The sequence below is a fragment of the Lemur catta genome, chromosome 21, assembly GCF_020740605.2.
Source record: "Lemur catta isolate mLemCat1 chromosome 21, mLemCat1.pri, whole genome shotgun sequence".
NCBI lineage: Eukaryota > Metazoa > Chordata > Mammalia > Primates > Lemuridae > Lemur > Lemur catta.
Window position 1 is genome coordinate 27,109,545 of NC_059148.1, and position 21,058 is coordinate 27,130,602.

The following is a 21,058-nucleotide window of genomic DNA, read 5'->3' on the forward strand; positions in this document are numbered from 1 at the left end:
GGGGGAAGGAGTGGGATCTGTTGTAGCCTGGTGGCCAGCTCAGTCCACGTAGTGACAGGAAGGGTGAGTGCCACCCCCACTGTGACACGGGAGCCAGGGCTCACAGAACCACTGAGTGGCGGTGGCAGAGTGGGGTTTGAACCCACTTTCTTCAGACTCTCCTCTGCATTTGTGTCCTGTGGCCTGGAACGCCGTAACGAAGCATGTCCACCTGAGTGCTGCACTGGGCCTTCCAGTGGCAGCACGACAGTGTAGGGGGTGGCTCCTGCCCGCCCGCCCCCCACCCTGCCTCTGTTCTGCCTGAGTAAGCAGCACACGTGGTAGCTTGGCCGCAATGGGACGTGGGTCTGACAGAGACAGTCACATAGGGGAGAGGATCCCTGCCGCAGCAGTGGGACAGGGCAGGGTGCCTGTGAGCTCTAAGGCATGATTTTCAAATGAAGAGATGACAGGCGCCAGCTCTAGTCCCTTGCTTTGCTTTGTTGTTTACTGTTGCCCTGGTCGTGATCCTTTCGTTACAGGGCTGAGTGGCATCTGGGATAAGTCAGAGCTGCTTTGGTGAATTGCGTTCCTCACCATCAGGCAGAGGGGGACGCTGTGGGCATCACCTGGACCAAAACCCCCAAAAATGCACCTTGTGCTTCCCTGAGCTTGTTTCCTAAGATGGGCCTGGAGACCCGCACAGCTGCAGAGAGACGGCATGTTTATGTTCAGCACAAAAGGCACATGGCACCCAGGCAGCTTCTGCCTTTCGATCTATTCGTGCCTCCACTTGCCGATATGCATTAAGAATGACTGTGTTTGGCCGGGCGTGGTGGCTCACGCCTGTAATCCTAGCACTCTGGGAGGCCGAGGCGGGTGGATCGTTTGAGCTCAGGAGTTCGAGACCAGCCTGAGCAAGAGCGAGACCCCATCTCTACTAAAAATAGAAAGAAATTATATGGGCAACTAAAAATATATATATAGAAAAAATTAGCCGGGCATGGTGGCGCATACCTGTAGTCCCAGCTACCCGGGAGGCTGAGGCAGTAGGATCGCTTAAGCCCAGGAGTTTGAGGTTGCTGTGAGCCAGGCTGACGCCACGGCACTCTAGCCCGGGCAACAGAGTGAGACTCTGTCTCAAAAAAAAAAAAAAAAAAAAAAGAATGACTGTGTTGGCCAGGCGTGGTGGCTCACACCTGTAATCCTAGCACTCTGGGAGGCCGAGGCGAGTGTACATCATTTGAGCTCAGGAGTTCGAGACCAGCCTGAGCAAGAGTGAGACCTTGTCTCTTCTAAACAAACAAACAAACAAAAAAAATAGAGATTAGCTGGACAACTGAAAATATATATATAAAAAATTAGCCGGGCATGGTGGTACATGCCTGTAGTCCCAGCTACTCGGGAGGCTGAGGCAGGAGGATCGCTTGAACCCAGGAGTTAGAGGTTGCTGTGAGCTAGGCTGACACCACGGCACTCTAGCCCAGGCAACAGAGCAAAACTCTGTCTAAAAAAAAAAAAAGAACCACTGTGTTCGCATCACTGTGCTGGGACCTGTTCCAGACTAAGGAAACTTCCGTTTCCCTGCCACTGCCTGCTCAGTGGTCATGAGCTGCTCTCCAGTGACAGTTAGCTCGAAAGGTTTTAGTCAAGTGGAGGACGCACTGTGCCTGGAGGTCTTGCTCTCTCACTCTGTCCCCCCATTATCAATTCTCTGTGGGCGATCGTTTGCCAGTCCCCAGGGAAATCGATAGGAAACCTGGCCTACCTCAGTTCGGGGGTTCCCTGGCCCCCTCCACACTGCCTTTCCTTTAACCCAAGCGCTGCAGTTCAGCATCATCATCAAGCCGCTGTTTGAGTCGTTCAAGGGGATGGTGTCCACCAGCAGCCTGGAGGAGCTGCACCAGACGGCGCTGTCCTGGCTGGACCAGCGCTGCTCCCTGCCCATCCTCAGGCCAAGTGAGTGGGGCGGTGCCGGGGCCGTGGGCTTCGTGCTGGTCCTGGAGGGAGGAAGGCCCTGGGCTGGAGGTCATGCTTGAGAAGGTCCAGACTGCACTGCCAGCAGCCAGGCAGGGGACGTGAGCGTGACACCAGGGACGCACTTCGGGGAACAGGTCCCCAGGCCCCTTACCAGCAGCGTGTCCCTTCCAACCACTCCATCTTACGTTTCTTAAGCACCTACTACTTGCTAGGCCCTGTATCAGGTGCTCCCAGGCGTATTTCCTTGTTCAATTCTTAGAACTAGAAAGCTAATCCTATGTATTCAGGTTATAGGAGCTTAATAGTAAATCAGCTAGAGCAAACCCTGTGGCAGCAGGAACAGCTTAGAATCCTCCACCTATTTATAACTCCTGCTGGGAGGTGGAACTCTAACTGGAGGCAGAGACACGAGTGCCCAGGCCGCAGCGTGGGGCCTTCCTGGTGTTCTTTCCTCCAGTTGAGCCTGTGGCTGCCATTGGTGCCTGAGAATCGCCACATAAGGCTTGGGTATGCAGCCAGGGACACTGTGTGTCGTGGGTCCGTGTCCCTGCTGTGTCTTACTGCCCCACTCTGTCTTCCAGTGGTGCTGAACACCCTCCGGCAGCTGAGCACCACCACCTCCATCCTGACAGACCCGTCCCAGCTGCCGGAGCAGGCGTCAGAGGCTGTCACCAGAATCGGCAAGAAATCGGGAGAGTCTTAACCGCTTAGCTGGCATGTGGCTGCATGAGACACCATGGAGACCCTTGCGCCCGTGGAGAGGACACTGCGCCCCCAGCCCTTCCTGATGCTCAGCCTCAGGGCCTCCCTCCACCTCTGCCGGCCCGCGCGGGTCAGGACGCCGCTCAGGTCTGAAGCAGGCTCGGGGCCTGCTGACAGCAATAGCCCGTCTTCGGGACCCCCTTGCTGTGAACTCGCACTCAGTGACCTCAGTCACCAACCTCCCTGCCCTCGGGCAGCCCGGACAAAAGGGAAGTGCCAGCTGTGCTCATCCTGTCCTGCTGGTGGCCTGTCAGGGTCTGATGCCAGTGAGGGGGTTGAGGGAGACAAAGCCTGCTCCTGTCTGAAATGCGTGGATTTGTCCCTCCGCCACGTCCCGTCCACTCTGCTCCCCTGGCCGGTGCCCTGTGCTGCTGTCCGGCCTGCCCAGGGCAGTTGGAAGGCGTCCTTCTTCTCCCCCCACTCTGGCAGCGCCTGGCCCTTTGGATGGATTTGGGCTTGTGTTCAGGCTGCTGGGGGAAGTGCCTTTTCCGGAGACCCCCCCAAAACACGGGCGGATGGTGTGTGTGGACACACACGCAGGACGGGAAAGGAAGCACATGCGACGCGAAGCTGCTGCTCTGGCTTGGAAACCCTCCCAGTGGTGTTTCGTCTGTCCTGTGTCCCTTCCACCTGGCGTTGCAGGATCCACAGGGACTCGCCCAGGTCCTTCTCGGGTGTCACCTCGCCGCCATGGCCTTTCTGCCATTATTCTCTACTTGCTTCCGAGCTGCAGCAGTGACAAGCCAGGTGTGTCCAGTGGGAGTGGTTACCCCTTCAGCTCTGGCATTCAGATGTCACACTCCACGTTCCTGCCTGTCAGCCGCTGCCTCTTGTCTGATGTTCTGCTGGGAGCCCCAAACCAGGACACTTCTCAGACCAAAGATGTCACCAAGCTCAAAGTCTGTCCTGTCTTGTGTTTGGAGGAAGAAACTGAACGTGGATGCAAAACTCTGAGGATCGGCCCTCAGAGCTGTCTCTGGGTGTCCCCCAGACCGGACCGTGAAGAGCCGGAGCCTGCGCAGGTCCGGTCCGGCCACTGCGCGTGGGCAGCAGGAGGGCCGCGGTCTCGGTGCCCGCCTTTGTCTCTGGCTGCCTGTGCACGTGGCTGCCAGGCAGGGCCTTGCAACACTCAGGTCCCTCCTCGAGGAAGAACGTGTTGTAAGGCTTCCACTCCACCTCTGTCCTCCCCGCCGCCTCTGCCACCCCTGCCCGCAGGTCTGAGGAGGGCTTTGGCGTGAGCTGGCAGCGTGAGGGGAGGGGCACAGGCGGCCCCTGAAGTTTAGATCAGTCAGGGGCGCTCTCTGGCTCCTGGAGGCCGCAGAACTGGGGCTCCGAGGAGCAGCCAGCTCCGCCTCAGCCTCGGTTGATGGAGGACAGAGATGGGGTCTCCCTGGCCCTGCCACCGCCTCTGCTGTAGGTCCCCGGCCAGCAGCCTGCTCCCCTGTCTGTGCTGCAGCTCTTCGCTAGAGCAGCCTGGGCACCTCCGCCGCCCCAGACGTGTTTACAGGCTTTCCGGCTCCCAAGACCAGGCTGGGCTGGTCCTCGGAATTCCCACTGGGAATGGCAATCACACCCATCCTTCACCCCCAGGATAAACATGGAGTCCCCTTTCCAAAGGCAAGGGCCACTGTGGTAAGAATTCCACTAAGGTCAGAAGGAAAAAAATTGAACGTTGCTAGCTGTGAGAGCCTCACGGAGGGCCGTGAGCCCAGCCCTTCCCAACTCCTGTGCTTGTGCAAAACACACACGTGACCCTGGTGGTCGGCCAAGCGAGCCAAGGTCTCTCCTAACTAAATCAACAGTTTACTCCCCACCCCCTGCTGGGGAGTAATTTTTTTTTTTTTTTTTTAACTCCGTGGGATATAAAATTGGCCTGTTGCTCCTTTGGCCTACCTCTCCCCTTTGCTGAATTACTGTTCCTGATTCTGTTTTGTCAAATATTGAAGGCTGTTAGGTTGTAGGAGACTTGAAGGGGTGCGCGCGCGCGTGTGTGTGTGTGTGTGTGTGTGTGTGTGTGTGTGTGTGTACACGTACATACGTACGTGCGAGCGCCTGTTGCTGTCTGCTAACAGTCTGGCAGACTGCTGACTGTGTCCATTGCTAACTGTGTCCATTGCTAACTGTGTGCATATCTTTGTTTCGAGATATTTCTGTGCATTCACTTCTCTTGGTGCTCATGATTACCGTGGCCGTAGGGCCACAGTGCCGAATCTTTGCTGCAGACGCGATTGTTTCTTGTCCCAGGAGTTTTCTTGTTTTGGAATCTTGCCTGGTGATCCGGCCAGAGGGGCCTGGCCTTGACCTCTGTCCTGGACTCCTGGGCTGGGTGAGGGGACAGCCGAAGCCACTTTGCTGGTTGCCTCCAGTGGGCGCTGACCTCAGGGCTGCGCTTTGTTTACACTCCTTTTCACCCCTTTCCTGTCCCCCTTCCCGTAAAAGAAACTTCAAAATGCTAGCGCTTTGGAGAATAAGAGAATCAGTCTGAAAAGACAAAACAAGGCCTGCTGGCATATAAATACTCGAGAGTGTTTCTGTGAGGGCCCCTGTCCTCTGCTGTGCTTTCGTGATGAGTGGGAGACGTCAGGCAGGCTGGGTGCCCCCAGGGGGCTTTCTGAGACGTGACCAGCAGCTTACACACCTGCTGTTGCCCCCAGGGCGGCCGGCCGCCTTCTAGCGGGAAGCACTGACTAGGTCTCAGTGGGAAGAGGCTGGAGGGCAGCAGGGTCCCTGGCATTGCCCGCAGGTCCCAGAGCCACTGCAGGAGGGGTCAGCGGTCAGCCAGACCTCGTGCTTTTGTGACCTGACTCTACTGTTTCCTGCCTTCGGGACCTGCCACCACTCTCTTTTCTAGAAGTCAGTCCTGAAGGTTTCTCTTCTGTGGCTGGGATGAAAACTTGGGCCTCTTAGAGGACACAGCACCCAAAACCCCAGGTGGTGCCAAACTCCCAGTCCCTCCCCAGGTGAAGCGGTACATGAGACCTCTGTCCCTGTCATTGCCAGGGAGGGCTCGAATCACCCTTCTGTGTGCACAGCCCTGGCTGGACCTACGCCAGCAGCCTGGGCTCGAGTCAGGGTCTCCTGCACGGAGGGGGAGCTGGTGTGTGTGGCTGGCAAGGCCCCTTCCTCTGAGGCCCCGACTGGCCCCCCGGGTGTGTCCTAAGTTTGCAGGTATGTTGTTGTTTTGAAGATGGCAGGTTTTTGCTGCCTGCTGAGACCTTGCGTTCTCAGAACTCGTGGGAGTGGAGCGTTTCTGCCCTGGCAGCAGACCCCTGGGTGTGGGTGTTGGGGAGCTGTGGGCCCTGGGCCCAGTGCTGGTGGGCCATGCCTCCGCCCAGCTCTTTTCTCTCCCTGGCACTGATGTGGGCAGGTTGGGAGACCCCTCTTGTCACCTCTTTCTGCCCTCCGCTGTCCCTGTGCTTCCCTGTCATCACCTGGCTCCTCCCTGGTCTTTGTCCCGTCTGCCTGGGGCCTCCTGACAAGCAGCCTGGGTGTGGGTCCGGCCTCTCTCTTTCTCTCAGGTGGGAGGAGTGGCTTTCCCCACACGCCCTGCTTCCCAGCCACAGATGAACCCCACCCCCTGGTGAAACCTCCCTCTGCAAAGTGCTTTCTTGGCGGTTTCACGGGGAGTGGGTTGGTGGAGGGCGCTGGGCTGACAGGCCGTGGCGCAGGGGGAGCTGTGGTTGGTGGCTCAGTGCGCTCGACGCCTCATATTGTCATGGAGGGTTTTACCACGTCTGGATACGTAAGCAGAGAGAGGACAGCGAGGTTGGAGGGTGAATAGCTTTTTTTTTTTTTTTTTTTTTGTAGTTAAAAATTTTTTTTGGAGGCAGGGTCTCCCTCTGTCCCCTGGGCTACAGTGAAGTGGTGAGATCATAGCTCGCTGTAATCTCAGGCTCCCAGGCTCAAGAGATCTTTCTACTTCAGCTTCCTGAGTGGCTGGGACTACAGGCTTGTGCCACCACACCTGGCTGATTTTAAAAAGATTTTTTGTAGGGCTGGGGTCTTGCTCTTGGCCCAGGGTGGTCTCAAACCCCTGGCCTCAAGCGATTCTCCTGCCTCGGCCTTCCAAAGTGCTGGGATTGTCAGTGTGAGCCACCTCGCCCAGCCAGGAAATTAAAGAGCTTTGAATCTCAACCTTGTTTGTTGCATTTAGTAGACACCTTGACCATGGCCACCTCCAGAGGTTTTTGTGATCTGAGGGGCACCTCGGGGCACCTGGGAAGCTTGGAAAAAGCTGTTAGGGTGCCCCACCCCCGTGCCTCTGCCAGGGCCGGCCTTGACGGTGGTTGAGGACAGATCAACCCCTGGCTTTTCATTCTGCGGACCGGGCCTTCCTGGCTCACCATGTGGTGACTGTCGGGGCTCAAGAAAATCAACCTTTGAAAAAGAAAAGGGAACTTTTCACATTGAATGTTGACTTCTGTGTGTGCTTGCATGTGTGTGTGTGTTTACTCCACAGAATTTTATTTCTGTGAAATTCCTTTCCAATTATGTAGCAAAATCCACCTCCATCTCCCAGTCAAACTTTTGATTCTGCGATCTGGACCCTGGGTGTAGCTCATTGGAAGAATTCTCTTCTGGTTTTCTTAACAGATCTTGAGAGCTGAGATTGTGGAGGGTTGGGAGATGCTGAAGTGTTATCCATTTCCATAACGTTGACATCCTGCAATTATTTTAGGCTGGAAAGGCTCAGCCGGACCCGCTCCAGAATGTTCCTTGCTGGGAACTGGGCCCAGCCGGCCCACGACACCCCTGCTGTTTCTCCAGCTGAGTCTTTCTCACATGCCGTGAAGGGAAAACGGGTTCCTTTGCTGATTTTGTACCGCCACAGCTGAAACACCACGTTCTGTTCCTTTTCTAGGTTTCAGTTTCTTGTGTAAATGGCTTTTTTTCCCCCTGTTGTGAGCTTTGGGGATCGTGTCAGGGCTCCTTTGAAGAGACAGTCACGCCCATGGTCCGAGAAACAGACCCAGAGAAGAGTCTGGTCTGGCCTGAGACACCCTGAGCACAGCCCCCTGACACTCTGCTCTCGAGCACGTTCCCACCAGCTGTATCCAACACTACAATGCATTTTTAAAACTATATTTGCAGCCAAGACAATAAAGAAACCTTATTTTTTTGAAAAGCCTGTGGTGTGTGGCCTTGAATGCTACGCTGTCAAGCTGTGGAAGAGGTCAGAGCAGAGCCAGGCCCTCAGCGGGCAGCTGCGTCTCGCCTGGGGGTGTGGTTCCGCCTGGGTTGGAGGCAGGGGTCGGGGAGAGGCCCAAGGCGGGAGGGGGATTCTGGCGGTGTGTCCGGAAAGGCCGTGGTCCTGAAGAGAGGCCTGCGCTCAAAAGGCTGATGACAAACACCCAGCATGGCAGGTGCGGCTGTGGGCTCACCAGGCCACTGGTCCAGACCCTGCCCAGTCGGACAGAGTTCACTGATGCTTGTACAGTCTCTGCACGGGCCCTGCACGCTCTAGGTTCACACAAAATCGTGTATGTCGGAGCATTCGGTACCCCATGGAGCACTGAGCTTAGAAAGTGTAGTCATCAGTATGGCCAACACTGGCCCAGCTCTGAGGGGGTCTCAAGCCGTGCTGGTGGCCCCTGGATGCTGTTAACTGTTGACCCGATACCATAGACGGGAAATATTAGAAAGTTGACCAGTAGAGATGTCCCTTTGTTCAGGTGCTGAGAAAGTTTTGATCATCTCTGTTTAATTTAGAAGCTTTTCTCTTCCACACCGTTTTCCTGTGCCCCTCACCCTTGCGGCCGGCTCCTTGTGCCTGGACGGGGTGACCCAATGAGAAGAGCCAGCTCCGCACATGCTGCCGGCTTGTTTCTCCCAACCGCTGCCCAGATCTGGACGTCTCGACTCACAGCGCAGTGGGTTAGTGCACAGGCTCTCTTCTGACCAACCTCCGGCCTCCCCTAAGGGAAAAAAGTATGACACAAAGGAAGACGCTGGGCCTGGAGAACGGGGGCCGTGGAGAGAGGTGAGTGGTTCACTGACTGCTTTGGGCTAGAAGAACTTGGTTCCCATTGAGCTAAGCAGCAGGAGTCTGTTTTGTTCTTTTTAATGTTTTGAGCCTGGCTCCATGTTTGTATAGAATCACCAGAAATGATAAGGGCATCCCGAGTGCGGTAGCTCACGCCTGTAATCTCAGCGCTTTGGGAGGCCAAGGCGGGAGGATCACTTGAGGCCAAGAGTTAAAGGCCTGTCTGAGCAACATAATGAGACCCCATCACCACAAAAAAATTGTAAAAATTACCCAGGCTAATTATAGGTGGTGAGCACTTACATTCCCAGCTGCTTGGGAGGCTGAGGCGGGAGGATCTTTAAAGCCCAGGAGTTTGAGATCACAGTGAGCTTATGATTATACTACTGCACTCCAGCCTGGGCGACAGAGCAAGACTGTGTCTCTAAACAGACAATGATGGTGAGGGCACAGTTTGGAGAAGGTGCACTGGGATAGGTTAGAGAGGGAGTAGCGATTGCAGCACCCAGGACAGGAGTGGTGTTTCTGGGGGGAGTGAGGCCACAGCACAGGAGATTCCCACTCAGGTGTGCTGGGCCCTGCTCAGTGTCTGGCTTTGGGCCACTGCAGGGACATACATGCCTCTAAACGATTCTCCAGTTATTGACGTGGCTATTCCCATTTTATAGAGGAAGAAACCAAAGTCGTTTCCAAGGCTACAAGGCTCCCTGGGTCCGAGGCAGCTAACAGGTTGCTTCTGTCTTGGGAATGGCTTCTCTGCCCTCCAGTGGCCAAGCGCAAACGTGGAGCATCGTCCCCCGTCCTTCCCGTCCGCTCCTCAGGTCCTTCCAAATGCATCATCCACCTTGCTCCATACCCATGGCCGCACTCCAGTCCAGTCACGTCATTTCTCAGCCAGTTCGTGTGACGTGTCCCTCTGTCCTCCCTGGGCCTCGCGTCCTAGTCGGCACTAGCTTGAAAAAGTCCGAGTCTCATCCCGTCGCCCTGCTCTTCGGCCCTTCAGGGCCTTGCGGATAAAGACCGAGCGTAAGGGCAGCTCTCGCCCCTACTTGCCTTCCAACCTCATTTTTGCTCTTCTTGGTTCTTCGAACACACCACGTTTGGTTTGTTTGGTTATTTCCCTCCTTATGGCTTTCCCAAGCCCTTTCCCATCTCCTCTCCTTTTCCTAGCAAGCTTCTACGTCTTCAGGTCTTTCCTTAAATGTCAGCTCCTGAGAAACCAGCCTTAATATTCATTCCTCACCCCGTGTACCAGTGCATACACACACACACACACACACACACACACACACACACACACACACACGACCAGTTGTGTCATAATTACTCAGTCTCTCTTCCCCACCAGATTCCAAGCCCATCAGGACAAGGGCCCGGTGCCTGGCTCTGCACAGAGCTGCACAGAGCAGGTGTGCAGACAGCTGGGGAGGGAGCCCCCGGCCTGCGGCAGGAGCGCAGGAGGGAGGGCGTTGGAGCCAGAGCGTGCAGATGTCAAGCTAAGGTAGGCGTTCACTCCGAAGGCTACGTAGGTAATTCTAAAACTTCACCTTGAGTAATTTAGATTGTAGATACAAGAGTAATCTCTAAGTGGCATGAAAGCATTTCATCTTGATGGGGACCTGGTTCTGTAGAACACAGGTTATCTTCTTACTTTTGGTCAAGATCTGAATTTAGACTCGTGTAGGGTGGTGTGATCGCACTTGTCCTAAAGTTTAACAAATGTGCTTTTTACCTTTTCAGTTCAGAAAATCTGCAGCACCCACAGAAGCAGAGAATCACGTGGGATGCCCCACACCGTCGTCCACTCCAGCAGGGGTCGGCGCGGGGTGGTTCTGTGTTACGCGTTCCTCGGCCCCACCACTGGCATTTTGAGGCACATCCCAGAGACCATGTGGGTTTCATCTGTTACGGGTGCCTCGTGATGACCATTTCCAGAATTCCACGTCCACCTGCAACGTTGGTCATTTAAAAGTTCCCAAAGGCTTTGTGAAAATCTACGAAGTCAGGCTGAACGAGAAAGCCGTGGAGTGGAGCGTTCTGAGGGATCAGATTTTCTATTGCTCTGAATCGTTACCTAGAAAACCCTTGTTTAGAGAGGGGAAAGGCTTTTTAAGATAAGAGTCTATACTTTCCTGCCTTCGTGGGTAAGGTAAAGCAACAATCTAATCTCTTAATCTAGTCTGAGGGATTTTTGCTCCTGGGAGATGTGACCGAGCTGGGCTGGTTGGTTCCATTACATTGTTGTGGTAGGGGTGAGTCCCGAGTGGGCAGGGGTTATCGGTCCCCCCACGAGCCCCACACCTGTCCCACAGCCCTGGTGTCATCAGTGTCACTGACCTCCACTGAGACACACATACGCTTCCCCAGCGTCTGTCCCTTCCTCTAACACTCGCTGCACATTGACCCAGCTTTTCCTTTTCATCTCTATTCTCCTTGGATCAAGGTGCGTGTACTGAAGGCCGGATTTGCACTAGCTGTAGGAACACAACAGCGACTTTACTGGGGATGCAGTAAGTCTGCCCTGACACCACCGGCAGTGCAAGCGTGGGGTGCTGCGAGCTCTTACCGATGCGGCATTAGCCCATCCTGGGGGGAGCAGCCAGGGAGTGCCCCTGCCACAGGTGGCATCCGCGCCAGAAACTAGCAGGACAAGCAAAGTTACCTGACAAAGGAGGGACTGGGAGAGCAGGAGGAAGGAACCCCGATGCAAAACCCTTAGGGAAGACCAAATCTGCCATCTCCATGTCTTAGATTTTCCTAGACTCTGTCTCTTTGTCTCTCCCGCCCGCCCCGGGGCTTTTTCTTGTCAGTTACCTCTTCTGTCTCCTGCGCTTTCCTCCTTTTCCACTGACTCATTCCTCTCCTCACAAGTTTCTCTTTCTCAAATCTCTCTGCTTCTAACCAACCTTACTTTCAGTCCTCTGCCCCAAACACACACATCCGAAAGTGCTCTGCCTCTTGGTAAACGGCATTGCTACGTACCCGCTTGCTCAAGCCGAAAGCTCAGATGCCACCTTTGATCTTCTTTTCCCACTTCCCACAGTCAGCCTGTTAGCAAGTCCTGTCAGTAACACCCCCAAACACAGACGGTCCCTGACTTAGGATCTTTCGGCTTTAGGATGGTGTAAAAGCAATACGCATTTTGCATTTCGTAGGAACCGTACTTGAGATTTTGAATTATGGGCCAGGTGCAGTGGCTCACACCTGTAACCTTAGCACTCTGGGAGGTCTAGGTGGGAGGATTGCTTGAGGCCAGGAATTTGAGACCAGCCTGAGCAAGAGTGAGACCCCATCTCTCTACAAAAAGTAGAAAAATTAGCTGGATGTGGTGGTGTGCACCTGTAGTCCCAGCTACTTGGGAGGCTGAGGCAGGAGGATCGCTTGAGCCCAGGAGTTTGAGGTTGTAGTGAGCTGTGATGACACCACTGCACTCCAGCCAGGGTGACAGAGCAAGACCCTGTCTCAACAAAAAGAAAAAAAATTTGAATTATGATCTTTTCCCAGGCCAGGGATGTGTGGCGCAGTGCCGCTCTGTGATGCCGGGCAGCGGCAACGAGCTGCAGCTCCCAGTCGGCCACGCAGCCACGAGGGCAGACGACCGATGCTCTGCAGTGTGCCATGTCCCCAGGCGGTTGTGCCCCACTGTAGACGAGCGTGAGTGTTCTGAGCGAGTTTAAGGTAGGCTCGGCTAAGCCATGATGTTTGTTTGGCAGGTTAGGTGTGTTAAATGCATTTTCAACGTAATGATGTTTTCAGCTCACAATGGGTTTATCAGGACGTAGCCCTGTAGTAAGTGGAGGAGCATCTATACTGGCAAATGCAGCCACTTCTCCCCATCCCCACAGCCATGTCGATAATCCTGTTGCCTGGACAGCTTTAGTCTCTGTGTTTCATCTCTTGCTGCTCTTGAATCCATTCTCTATGCAGCTAGAATGGTGTTTTTAACAATGCTTAGGATAGACCGTAGCCTTCCCCTGCTGAGGTTTCAAGGGGCTTCCTACTGCATTCAGAGTAAAATCCAAAGTCCTCACCAAGAGGTGCTAGCCCTGTACCACCGGGCTCCTGACTTGCCGACAGCTGTCTGCACCTGGAAGTGTTCGTGTAGCAAATGTGGGTAATAATCACACCTACCCTGCGGATTCTTACAGGAATTAAATGTGCAGGGTCCACACTCAGCACCTATAAAGTAATCAACTTTTGTTATCCTTCATCTCCCCCGGTCTATTCCACATTTCTCAGTTCTTATTAAGGCTGCCACTAAGACCATCCTCCTCCGTGACGCCCTGGAGACATATCTAAGTTTTCTTTCCTCACGGCAGCCCTCCCTCCCCTTCTCATTTGGCAAATCTTGTGCTGTGAATTCTTTCTTGTTGAAAATCATTTGACAACATATTTATAGATTTATTTCTGGACTTTCAATTCTATTCCATTGATTTATAAGTCTATCTTAATTTCAGTATCACACTGTACATTTATAGTTAGTCTTAAGATTGAGAAAGGTGACTTCAACATTGTTTTTCTTTTTCAAGATCCAAAACGTCCCTGACTCGGGTCCCATCCCGTGCCACTCGAGTCGTCTCAGATCCTGCTTTCTGACACCAATCGCTCTTTCAAAGCTCTGCCTCCCTCCGTTCCCGCCCTCAGCAGGACACTTCACCTTACAGCCCTTAACTCGGCGGTCACCTCCCACTGCTCCCCGGTTACGCAGCCCAGGGGCCCAGCAAGAGGAACGTCCCATGGCCACTCAGCTGCGTCCCGCACTTCTTCCCTCCATGCCTTTGTCAGCATTTGCTTCCCCGGGGAAGGCCCAGGGCTTTCCGCTCCCGGTGGCCGGCCCTGGCCTGGCCCACCCGCTGCTTTGTACTTGGAACTATTGCTGATGCTCCATTTCTGTTGCTGATGTCACGTGTAATGTAACTGCCAGTGCCGCAGTCACTTTATCATCCTAAGGACAAGGACCGCATCTCATTTTATCAGTCATCTACCATAGCAAGCAGCTTCTGTGTCCTGGGCACTTAGTAAGTGCACGATTTAAGTCACATCTACCACTGCCTGCTGAGGTGGCACTGAGCCCTGTGAAGTAGGTGCTACTGACAGTCCCCACTGTAGAGATAAGGAAACGGAGGCCTAGAGGGTTATATAACTTACCCAGCGTTGCTACCAGCAAGTGCTGATCTCAACTGCAGCCCTGGGCGTGTCTTATGATAGAGCCTATTTGCCCCAGAATGATGGTAGCTGACACGTAGCAGCCCCATGCTGGACATTTTCATGTTATCCTATTTTCATCCTCAGAAGACTCTAGACAGTACAGGCTACTATCCTCATTTAACCTGAGGTTCACCTTTCATCATCAGAGCACTCAGCACAGGAGGAGTAGAAGTAGAGCGTCCCCAACCTCATAAATAGCGTCTATGAAAAACTGGATGCCTTCCCCTAGGACCAGGAAGAAGTGGTCCTTCCACTTCAGTACTGTCAATATTCAACATTGTCCCAGAGGTCCTAGTTAGGGCAGTTAGACAAGACAGAGAAATCTGCAGCCTTCAGACTGGAAAGGGGAAAAGTAAAACTAGTTCTGTGTGCAGATGACATGGTGCCGTATATAGGAAGCCCTGAAGGATGGGCTCATGCATGCTCACATGCACGTGCGCACACACACACAAACACACACACACACATACACACACGCGCGCCCATTAGAGCTAGTGAGTTTAGCAAGGTTGCAGGACATAAGATCAACATGCAAAAATCAGTTGTGTTTCTGTAGCAATAAACAACCCAAAAAGGAAATTAAGAAAACAATCTCATGTACAATAGCATCAAAGAGAATAAAATACTTAGAGATAAATTTAATGAAAGGAGTGGAAGACACTGAAAATTATACAACATTGTTGAGGACTATTATACAGCCATAAAAGTGGATGAATACGTGCCACAATGTGGATGGATGTACCTCAAAACCATTTTGCTAAGTGAGAGAAGCCAGGCACAAAAAGTCACATATTGTATTTTTTCCATAGAAATGAAATATCTAGAATAGATAAATCCATAGAGACAGAAAGCAGATGGGCGGTTGCCAGGGGCTGGGCAGAGAGTGAAGAGTGACGGCTTAATGGGTATGGGGTCTCCTTTTGGAATGATGACATCATGTTTTGGAACCTAATATAGGTGGTAGTTACAGGACATTGATCTTGAAAAAGAAGAACAATGTTGAAATCACACTTCTCAATCTTAAGACTAACTATAAATGTACAATGTGATACTGAAATTAAGATAGACTTATAAATCAATGGAATAGAATTGAAAGTCCAGAAATAAATCTATAAGTATGTTGTCAAATGATTTTCAACAAGAATGTCAAGACTATGGGGAAAGAATATTTTTTTCAGCAAATAGTGTTGAGACTTAGAGAAAACAGGTGTAAATCTTCATGATCTTGGATTGGGTAACAGGTTTTTTTGGATATGACATCAAAGCACAAGAAAACAAAGAAAAAATAAATTACACTTCATCAAGATTAAAAGCCTTTGTGTGTCAAAGAGCACACAAATGAAAAGACAATTCACAGAATGGGAGAAAATATTTGCAAATCGTGTATCTGATAAGGGGCTATTATCCAAAACATATAAAGAACTCTTACAACTCAAAAAGACAAATAACCTAATTAAAAAGTAACTAAGGAGGCCAGGCGTGGTGGCTCACACCTGGAATCTCAGCACTCTGGGAGGCTGAGGAAGAGGATTGCCTGAGGCTGGGAGTTCGAGACCAGCCTGGACAATATAGTGAGACCCCATCTCTAGAAAAAAATTTTTTAAATGTTTTGTGCCTAGTCCCAGCTACTCAGAAGACTGAGGCAGAAGGATCCCTTGAGCCTGGGAGCTTGAGGCTGCAGTGAGCTATGATCATATCTGTGAATAGCCACTGTACTCCAGCCTAGGTGACAGAGTGAAGTCTCTAAAGTAAATATTAATGGATAATTTTTTAAGTGATCAAAACTTTGAATAGACCTTTTTCCAAAGAAGAGCTACAAATGGCTAACGAGCACAAGAAAAGATACTCCACATATTAGTTAGGCATTAGGGAGATGTAGGTAAAAGCCACAATAAGAAACCACTTCACATCTTCTGGGCTGGTTATAATTTAAAAACAAAAAGCTGGAAAATCGGTTGGTGAGGATGTAGAGATAATGGAGCCCTCGTCCATGGCTAGCGGGAAGGTAAAATGGTGGAAAACAGGCAGTTCTTCCAGAAGTTAAAGGAGTGGCCTGGCAATTCCACTCCTAGGTATAGATCCAAAAGAAAAGAAAACCAGGACTCGAACAGGTACTTGTATGAGATTTCCACAAAAGCATTATTCAGTCAAAACATGCCAAAAACAACACATGTCCTAGAACTGATGAATGGATAAACGGAATGTGGAATACTCTCGCAACAGAATGTTACTCAGCCATAGAAAGGAATGGTCTGACACAGGCTGCAACACACGTGAACCTTGAAAACTCTACACTAAGTGAAGCGAAGACACGAAAGGACAGGTACTGTGTGGTTCCGTTATATGAAATTCCTGAGTAGGCAACTCCCCAGAGACAACGCGGATTCCTGGTTGCCTGGGGCTGGCAGGATTGGAAGCAAGTGGGTAGTGACTGCTAACGGGGTGATGAACATGTTCTAGAATTAGTGACGGGAGTTGGACAACTCTGTGAATACACACCACACACACACACACACACACACACACACACACATATACACTCTACTAAATTATATACTTTAGAGAGAGGGAGCAACTTTTCTAAGGTTACATCACACGTAGTAAGTAGAGGACCAAAAACTGAAACCCAAGAATATCTGCCCTTCACGCTGATGCTGTTGGGGGAAGGTGTTTCTGGGACCATTAAATAATAAATTAATACAGTTGGGATCTTGAGCAGCCTCAGAATTGTCATGCTGAATATTCTCATTATAAAGGACGGTAGCTTTGGGTCGTGTGTTAAAGGGCTGAGAGTAACACTGCGCTGGTCTCACTGAGAAGTGGGCTACACGGGGATCGTCTTGATGGGCGGCTTTGCCATTCAGCTGGGGGATGCACGGACCAGATGAAGAGCTGCGAACAGCAGACCTGAGCTTCATTTCAGAGACCAACGAGAAGGAACACGAATGTCACAAACCCACTGCTATCATAAAAACCCTGGGGGCGTGGCCAAAGTGTTTTTTATATATATGTATATGAATATATATGTATGTATGTAAAATTATCCCCCTGCCCGAAGACACTTTTTGCCAGTGTTGCTTTCTGTCCATATGTGAACTAGATGTAGACACATTTTTTAACTCAAATGGAGGGGTCACCATAGTTTCATAGCCTGCTTTTATAAATTAATATTATATTTGGAGCATTTTACCATGCCATTAAATATACTTTGAGAAAATGATTTTGAGTAGCCACATAATGTCATCACATAGAGGGACATCGTAGTTTGTTTAGTCACTGCCTTATTTTTAGTCATTTGGGTTGGATGGTGGCCGTGAAAATGCACCTGTCAGATCTCCCACTTGGGGAAGGGCACTTGAGCGAGGGCCCAGCTGTTGTGCTCCCAGCTCGAGACGGTGCGGCGGGGACGCTGAGGCTGGGAGACACAGGTTCCTCTGACAGTGACTGTGGCTTGAGGGTTTCCCCACGGCCTTGTGGAACTCTCTTAGGGGAGCACCACAGGCTAAGACACTGTCCCCAACCTTCCCTCTTTCCTTCAGCAAGGGTCAGACCTCCTGCGGTCAGGCAGCTCTCCCCTGCCCTCCCGTCTCATTTTCTGATTGCCTCTTCTATTTTCTTTTCATTCATTCTCGAATCTCCGGAATAAGGAAATGATACTGCTCAAACTTTTGTTCTTACAGCTATTCCTTCTTCTGCCTTGATAAATTGCACACGTTTAAGCTTTTACTCAGTCTTAATCTCTCCTGAAATAAATCACGTTATCATCCTACTTTCAGCTTCTCTATGACCCTTGATTATTTGTTTCCTTGTTTTTTCCTTTCCTCTGTGCGTTAGTGGAACTTGATTTTTAAAACTCATTATTTTGGACTGTTTTGATCACGAGACGTGCCCAGGGAATTGTTCGGTGTCTTTTTGTCTCTTTCTAAGGTTTTGGCAGATTAACCTCAAAAGAAATTCTAGTTGTTTGAGAGTTTTTACTAGTCAAGTTGCAGGTGACTTAGGATTTGTCATACTTACTGCCTGTGGTTGGCTCTGTCCTGTGTGGCTGCTTTCAGGAAAAGCAAATATGAATTAGATTTTTTTTTCTCTTGCATAATGCTGTGGTAGGTGATCTTGATTTAGAGGTGAATTTCTGCCTCTAATCTCCTTCCCTATCTCCCTTCTAGATTTTTCTTGTTTCTGAAAATCTGTAGGGAAACTAGGCATCAAGGCAGCTGTGTCAGGCCGTAGCAGCTCTGGTAGGGAGTAGTGACCCCAGCAACATGGGATGGCCCATTGATACTTGGATGAACCTTGAAAACCATGCAGAGTGAAAGAAACCAGCCACACAAGGCCACCTACTGTATGCTTCTGTTTGTATGAAATGGCCAGAAAGGGCAAATCCGCAGAGACAGGGCATAGCATAGTGGTCACCGGGGCTGAGGGTAGGGAACACGGGGCGAGGGGGGGTGGTGCCAGTTCATGGGCACAGGGTTTCTTGGGGGATGATATTATTATAATAAAAATGTCCTGGAATCAGGTAGTGGTGATGGTGGCACAAATGTGAATGTGCTAAAAAGAAATCATCAAACTGTACATTTTAGGCAGAGGAACTTTATGGTATGTAAATTATATGTCAAAAACTCTGTTAAAAACACTGATCCCAGGGCCCAGCCCAGCCCTACTAAATCAGAATCTCTGGGCTTAACATCCAGGAATCTGCATTTTACCCGAACACCCCAACAGAACTGACTGTGTACTTTGTTCAAGTATCATTGAGAATTTCAAGGCAGTGATGACAGCAGAGCATTAACACCAGCCTAGGGCCCGTCTGAGCTCAGGGCTTTGTGACTGCACAGGCCCCAGGCCCGTGAAGCTGGCGCTGCACCCCACAGTAGGGTCTGGGGTGCTCCCCTCAAAGGGTGAGAGAAGTGGTTAGCAGGTTTGCATCTCTGCCAGAGATGCTGTAGGTGGAAGGGCTAGAAGTATAGGAGAGGAGAAATCTGAAACTTCAAAAGATTTCCTCCGCCTGCGAGAGCAGTGAAGTGATTTTAGTCAGAAGAGCATAGCGGAGTCCCCCAGCCAGCAGCTGAGTCATCTCCAGAAGTGTGGGCTCTCGGTGACAAAAGGAGAAATCTGAGGCTGCCTCCAGGTCTGTGGAAGATCCTGAGTGAGCTCATCACTCGAGCAGCAGTAACTGACTCTGCAGAATCGCTGTGAGCCTGTTGGTTGTGGGGACCCATCCAGGCGTGGGGGGGGGCACGAGGCAGCCCCTGTTGCTCCACAGACTGCATCTTGCTGCATGCAGTTGCCATCCCCCCCCCCACAGTGATTCACTTGCCACTGTCCCCGCTGCTTCATGTCACTGAGTCTGTTGGTATTGCTGTGGTCACGTGCCCACATGGCAGGAAGCAGGCTCTGCTGCGCTGCAAACACGGGTCTCCAGCTATCAAAACACCCCTCATACAGAGTGGGCACGGGGCAAGGTTTTGTTTAAGTCATTACTGAGGAAATGAGGACAACGTGACCGATTCAAAGGAGGAGCGAGAAACTGGGGTCTCTCATCTGTCTTTCTGTTGTCAGGGAAGAAAACGAATGCCGGAATCAAACGCTTGGTTAGATGCTCATCTGGCCAACACCCTGCAGTCAATACAGCCAGAACCTCTGGAATTATCTTCTTTACTTGATAGAAATCTTTTGCATCTTATCCGTTTTCTCTAAGTTCAGAGACCTTGGGACCTAATTGATAATATGTAATATGTCAGACAGTAAGTTCCATTCTCAGAGAGCAGTGCTGTCCAATAGAACTTTCTGTGGTAATGGGGATGTTCTGTATCTACGCTGTCCAATATGGTACCCACCAGCTGCTGTGCTGTCGAGCACTTGAAACGTGGCTAGGAGCTGGGTGTGGTGGCCCGTGCCTGTAGTCCCAACTACTCAGGAGGCTGACGCAGGAGGATCCTTTGAACCCAGGAGTTCAAGGCTGCAGTGAGCTATGATTGTGTCACTGCACTCCAGCCTGGGCAACACAGCAAGACCCCATCTCTTAAAAAAAAATGTGGCTAGTGAGATTGAGGAAGTAAAAAATTTTGTAAATGTTTTATTTTGAAATTTTATATTTTTGTTTTTATTTTGAAATGTTTATTTTATAATTTTAGATTTATAGAAAAGTTGTAGGTGGTACAGAGAGTTCACACCCAGCTTCCCGTAAGTGTTAACATCTTATGTAACCACAGCACATTTATCAAAACTAGGCGATTAACATTGATACAACATTGGTAACTAAACTATAGGCCTAATTTGGATTTTCACCAGTTTTTCCACTAACGTCTGTTTTCTGGTCCAAGATCCAATCCCAGCGCCCACATTGTGTTTAGTTCTCGCATCTCCTTAGGCTCCGATCTGTGACAGCTTCTCAGCCTTGCCTTGTTTTTCATGACCCTGACACTTTGGGAGAGTGCTGGGCAGGAGATTTTGTAAAAGGACCCTTGGTGTGGGCCTGGCAGGTGTTTTCTCCGGATGAGCCTGGCATGGTGGGTTTGGGGGAGGAAGACCACAGAGAGGGGAGGGAGGTGCCCTCTAACCGTGTTGCATCAAGTGCGAGAGAACGATGTGGCAGGTGATATCCACCTGGATCGCTGGCCAGATGTGGTGTCTGCCATGACCCTCCCCATCACCTTGTGGTTTCCCTCCTGTGCTCTGTTCTTTAGAAGCGAGTCACCAAGTCCAGCCTCCCTTCAAAGGGAGGGGAGTTAAGCTCCACCTCCCGGAGGAAGCAATAAATATCAAAGAATTTGTGGACGTGTGTTAGAACCACCATTGCGATTCATAAATACTTGGGGGTAAGGCCGGGCACAGTGGCTCATGCCTGTAATCCTAGCACTCTGGGAGGCCGAGGCGGCTGGATCGTTTGAGCCTAGGAGTTTGAGACCAGCCTGAGCAAGAGTGAGACCCCGTCTCTACTAAAAATAGAAAGAGATTATATGGACAACTAAAATGTATATATAGAAAAAATTAGCCAGGCATGGTAGCACATGCCTATAGTCCCAGCTACTGGGGAGGCTGAGGCAGGGGGGTTGCTTGAGTCCAGGAGTTTGAGGTTGCTGTGAGCTAGCCTGATGCCACGGTACTCTAGCCCCGGGCAACAGAGTGAGACTCTGTCTCAAA

At 51.1% G+C, this 21,058-nt stretch overlaps 1 protein-coding gene across 2 annotated transcripts in view; it reads left to right on the forward strand.

Annotated features, from left to right (window-relative positions):
- The window catches only part of LOC123626075 (MLX interacting protein), a 55,047-nt gene extending 48,521 nt beyond the window's left edge, over positions 1-6,526 (forward strand). For both annotated transcript variants that reach the window (XM_045534878.1, XM_045534879.1), the window contains exons 16-17: positions 1,809-1,938; positions 2,541-6,526. In XM_045534878.1, the coding sequence (XP_045390834.1) occupies positions 1,809-1,938; positions 2,541-2,662 (252 nt within the window). In that variant the 3' untranslated portion in view covers positions 2,663-6,526. The remainder of the gene's footprint in view (positions 1-1,808; positions 1,939-2,540) is intronic.
- Positions 6,527-21,058: the final 14,532 nt, after the last annotated feature.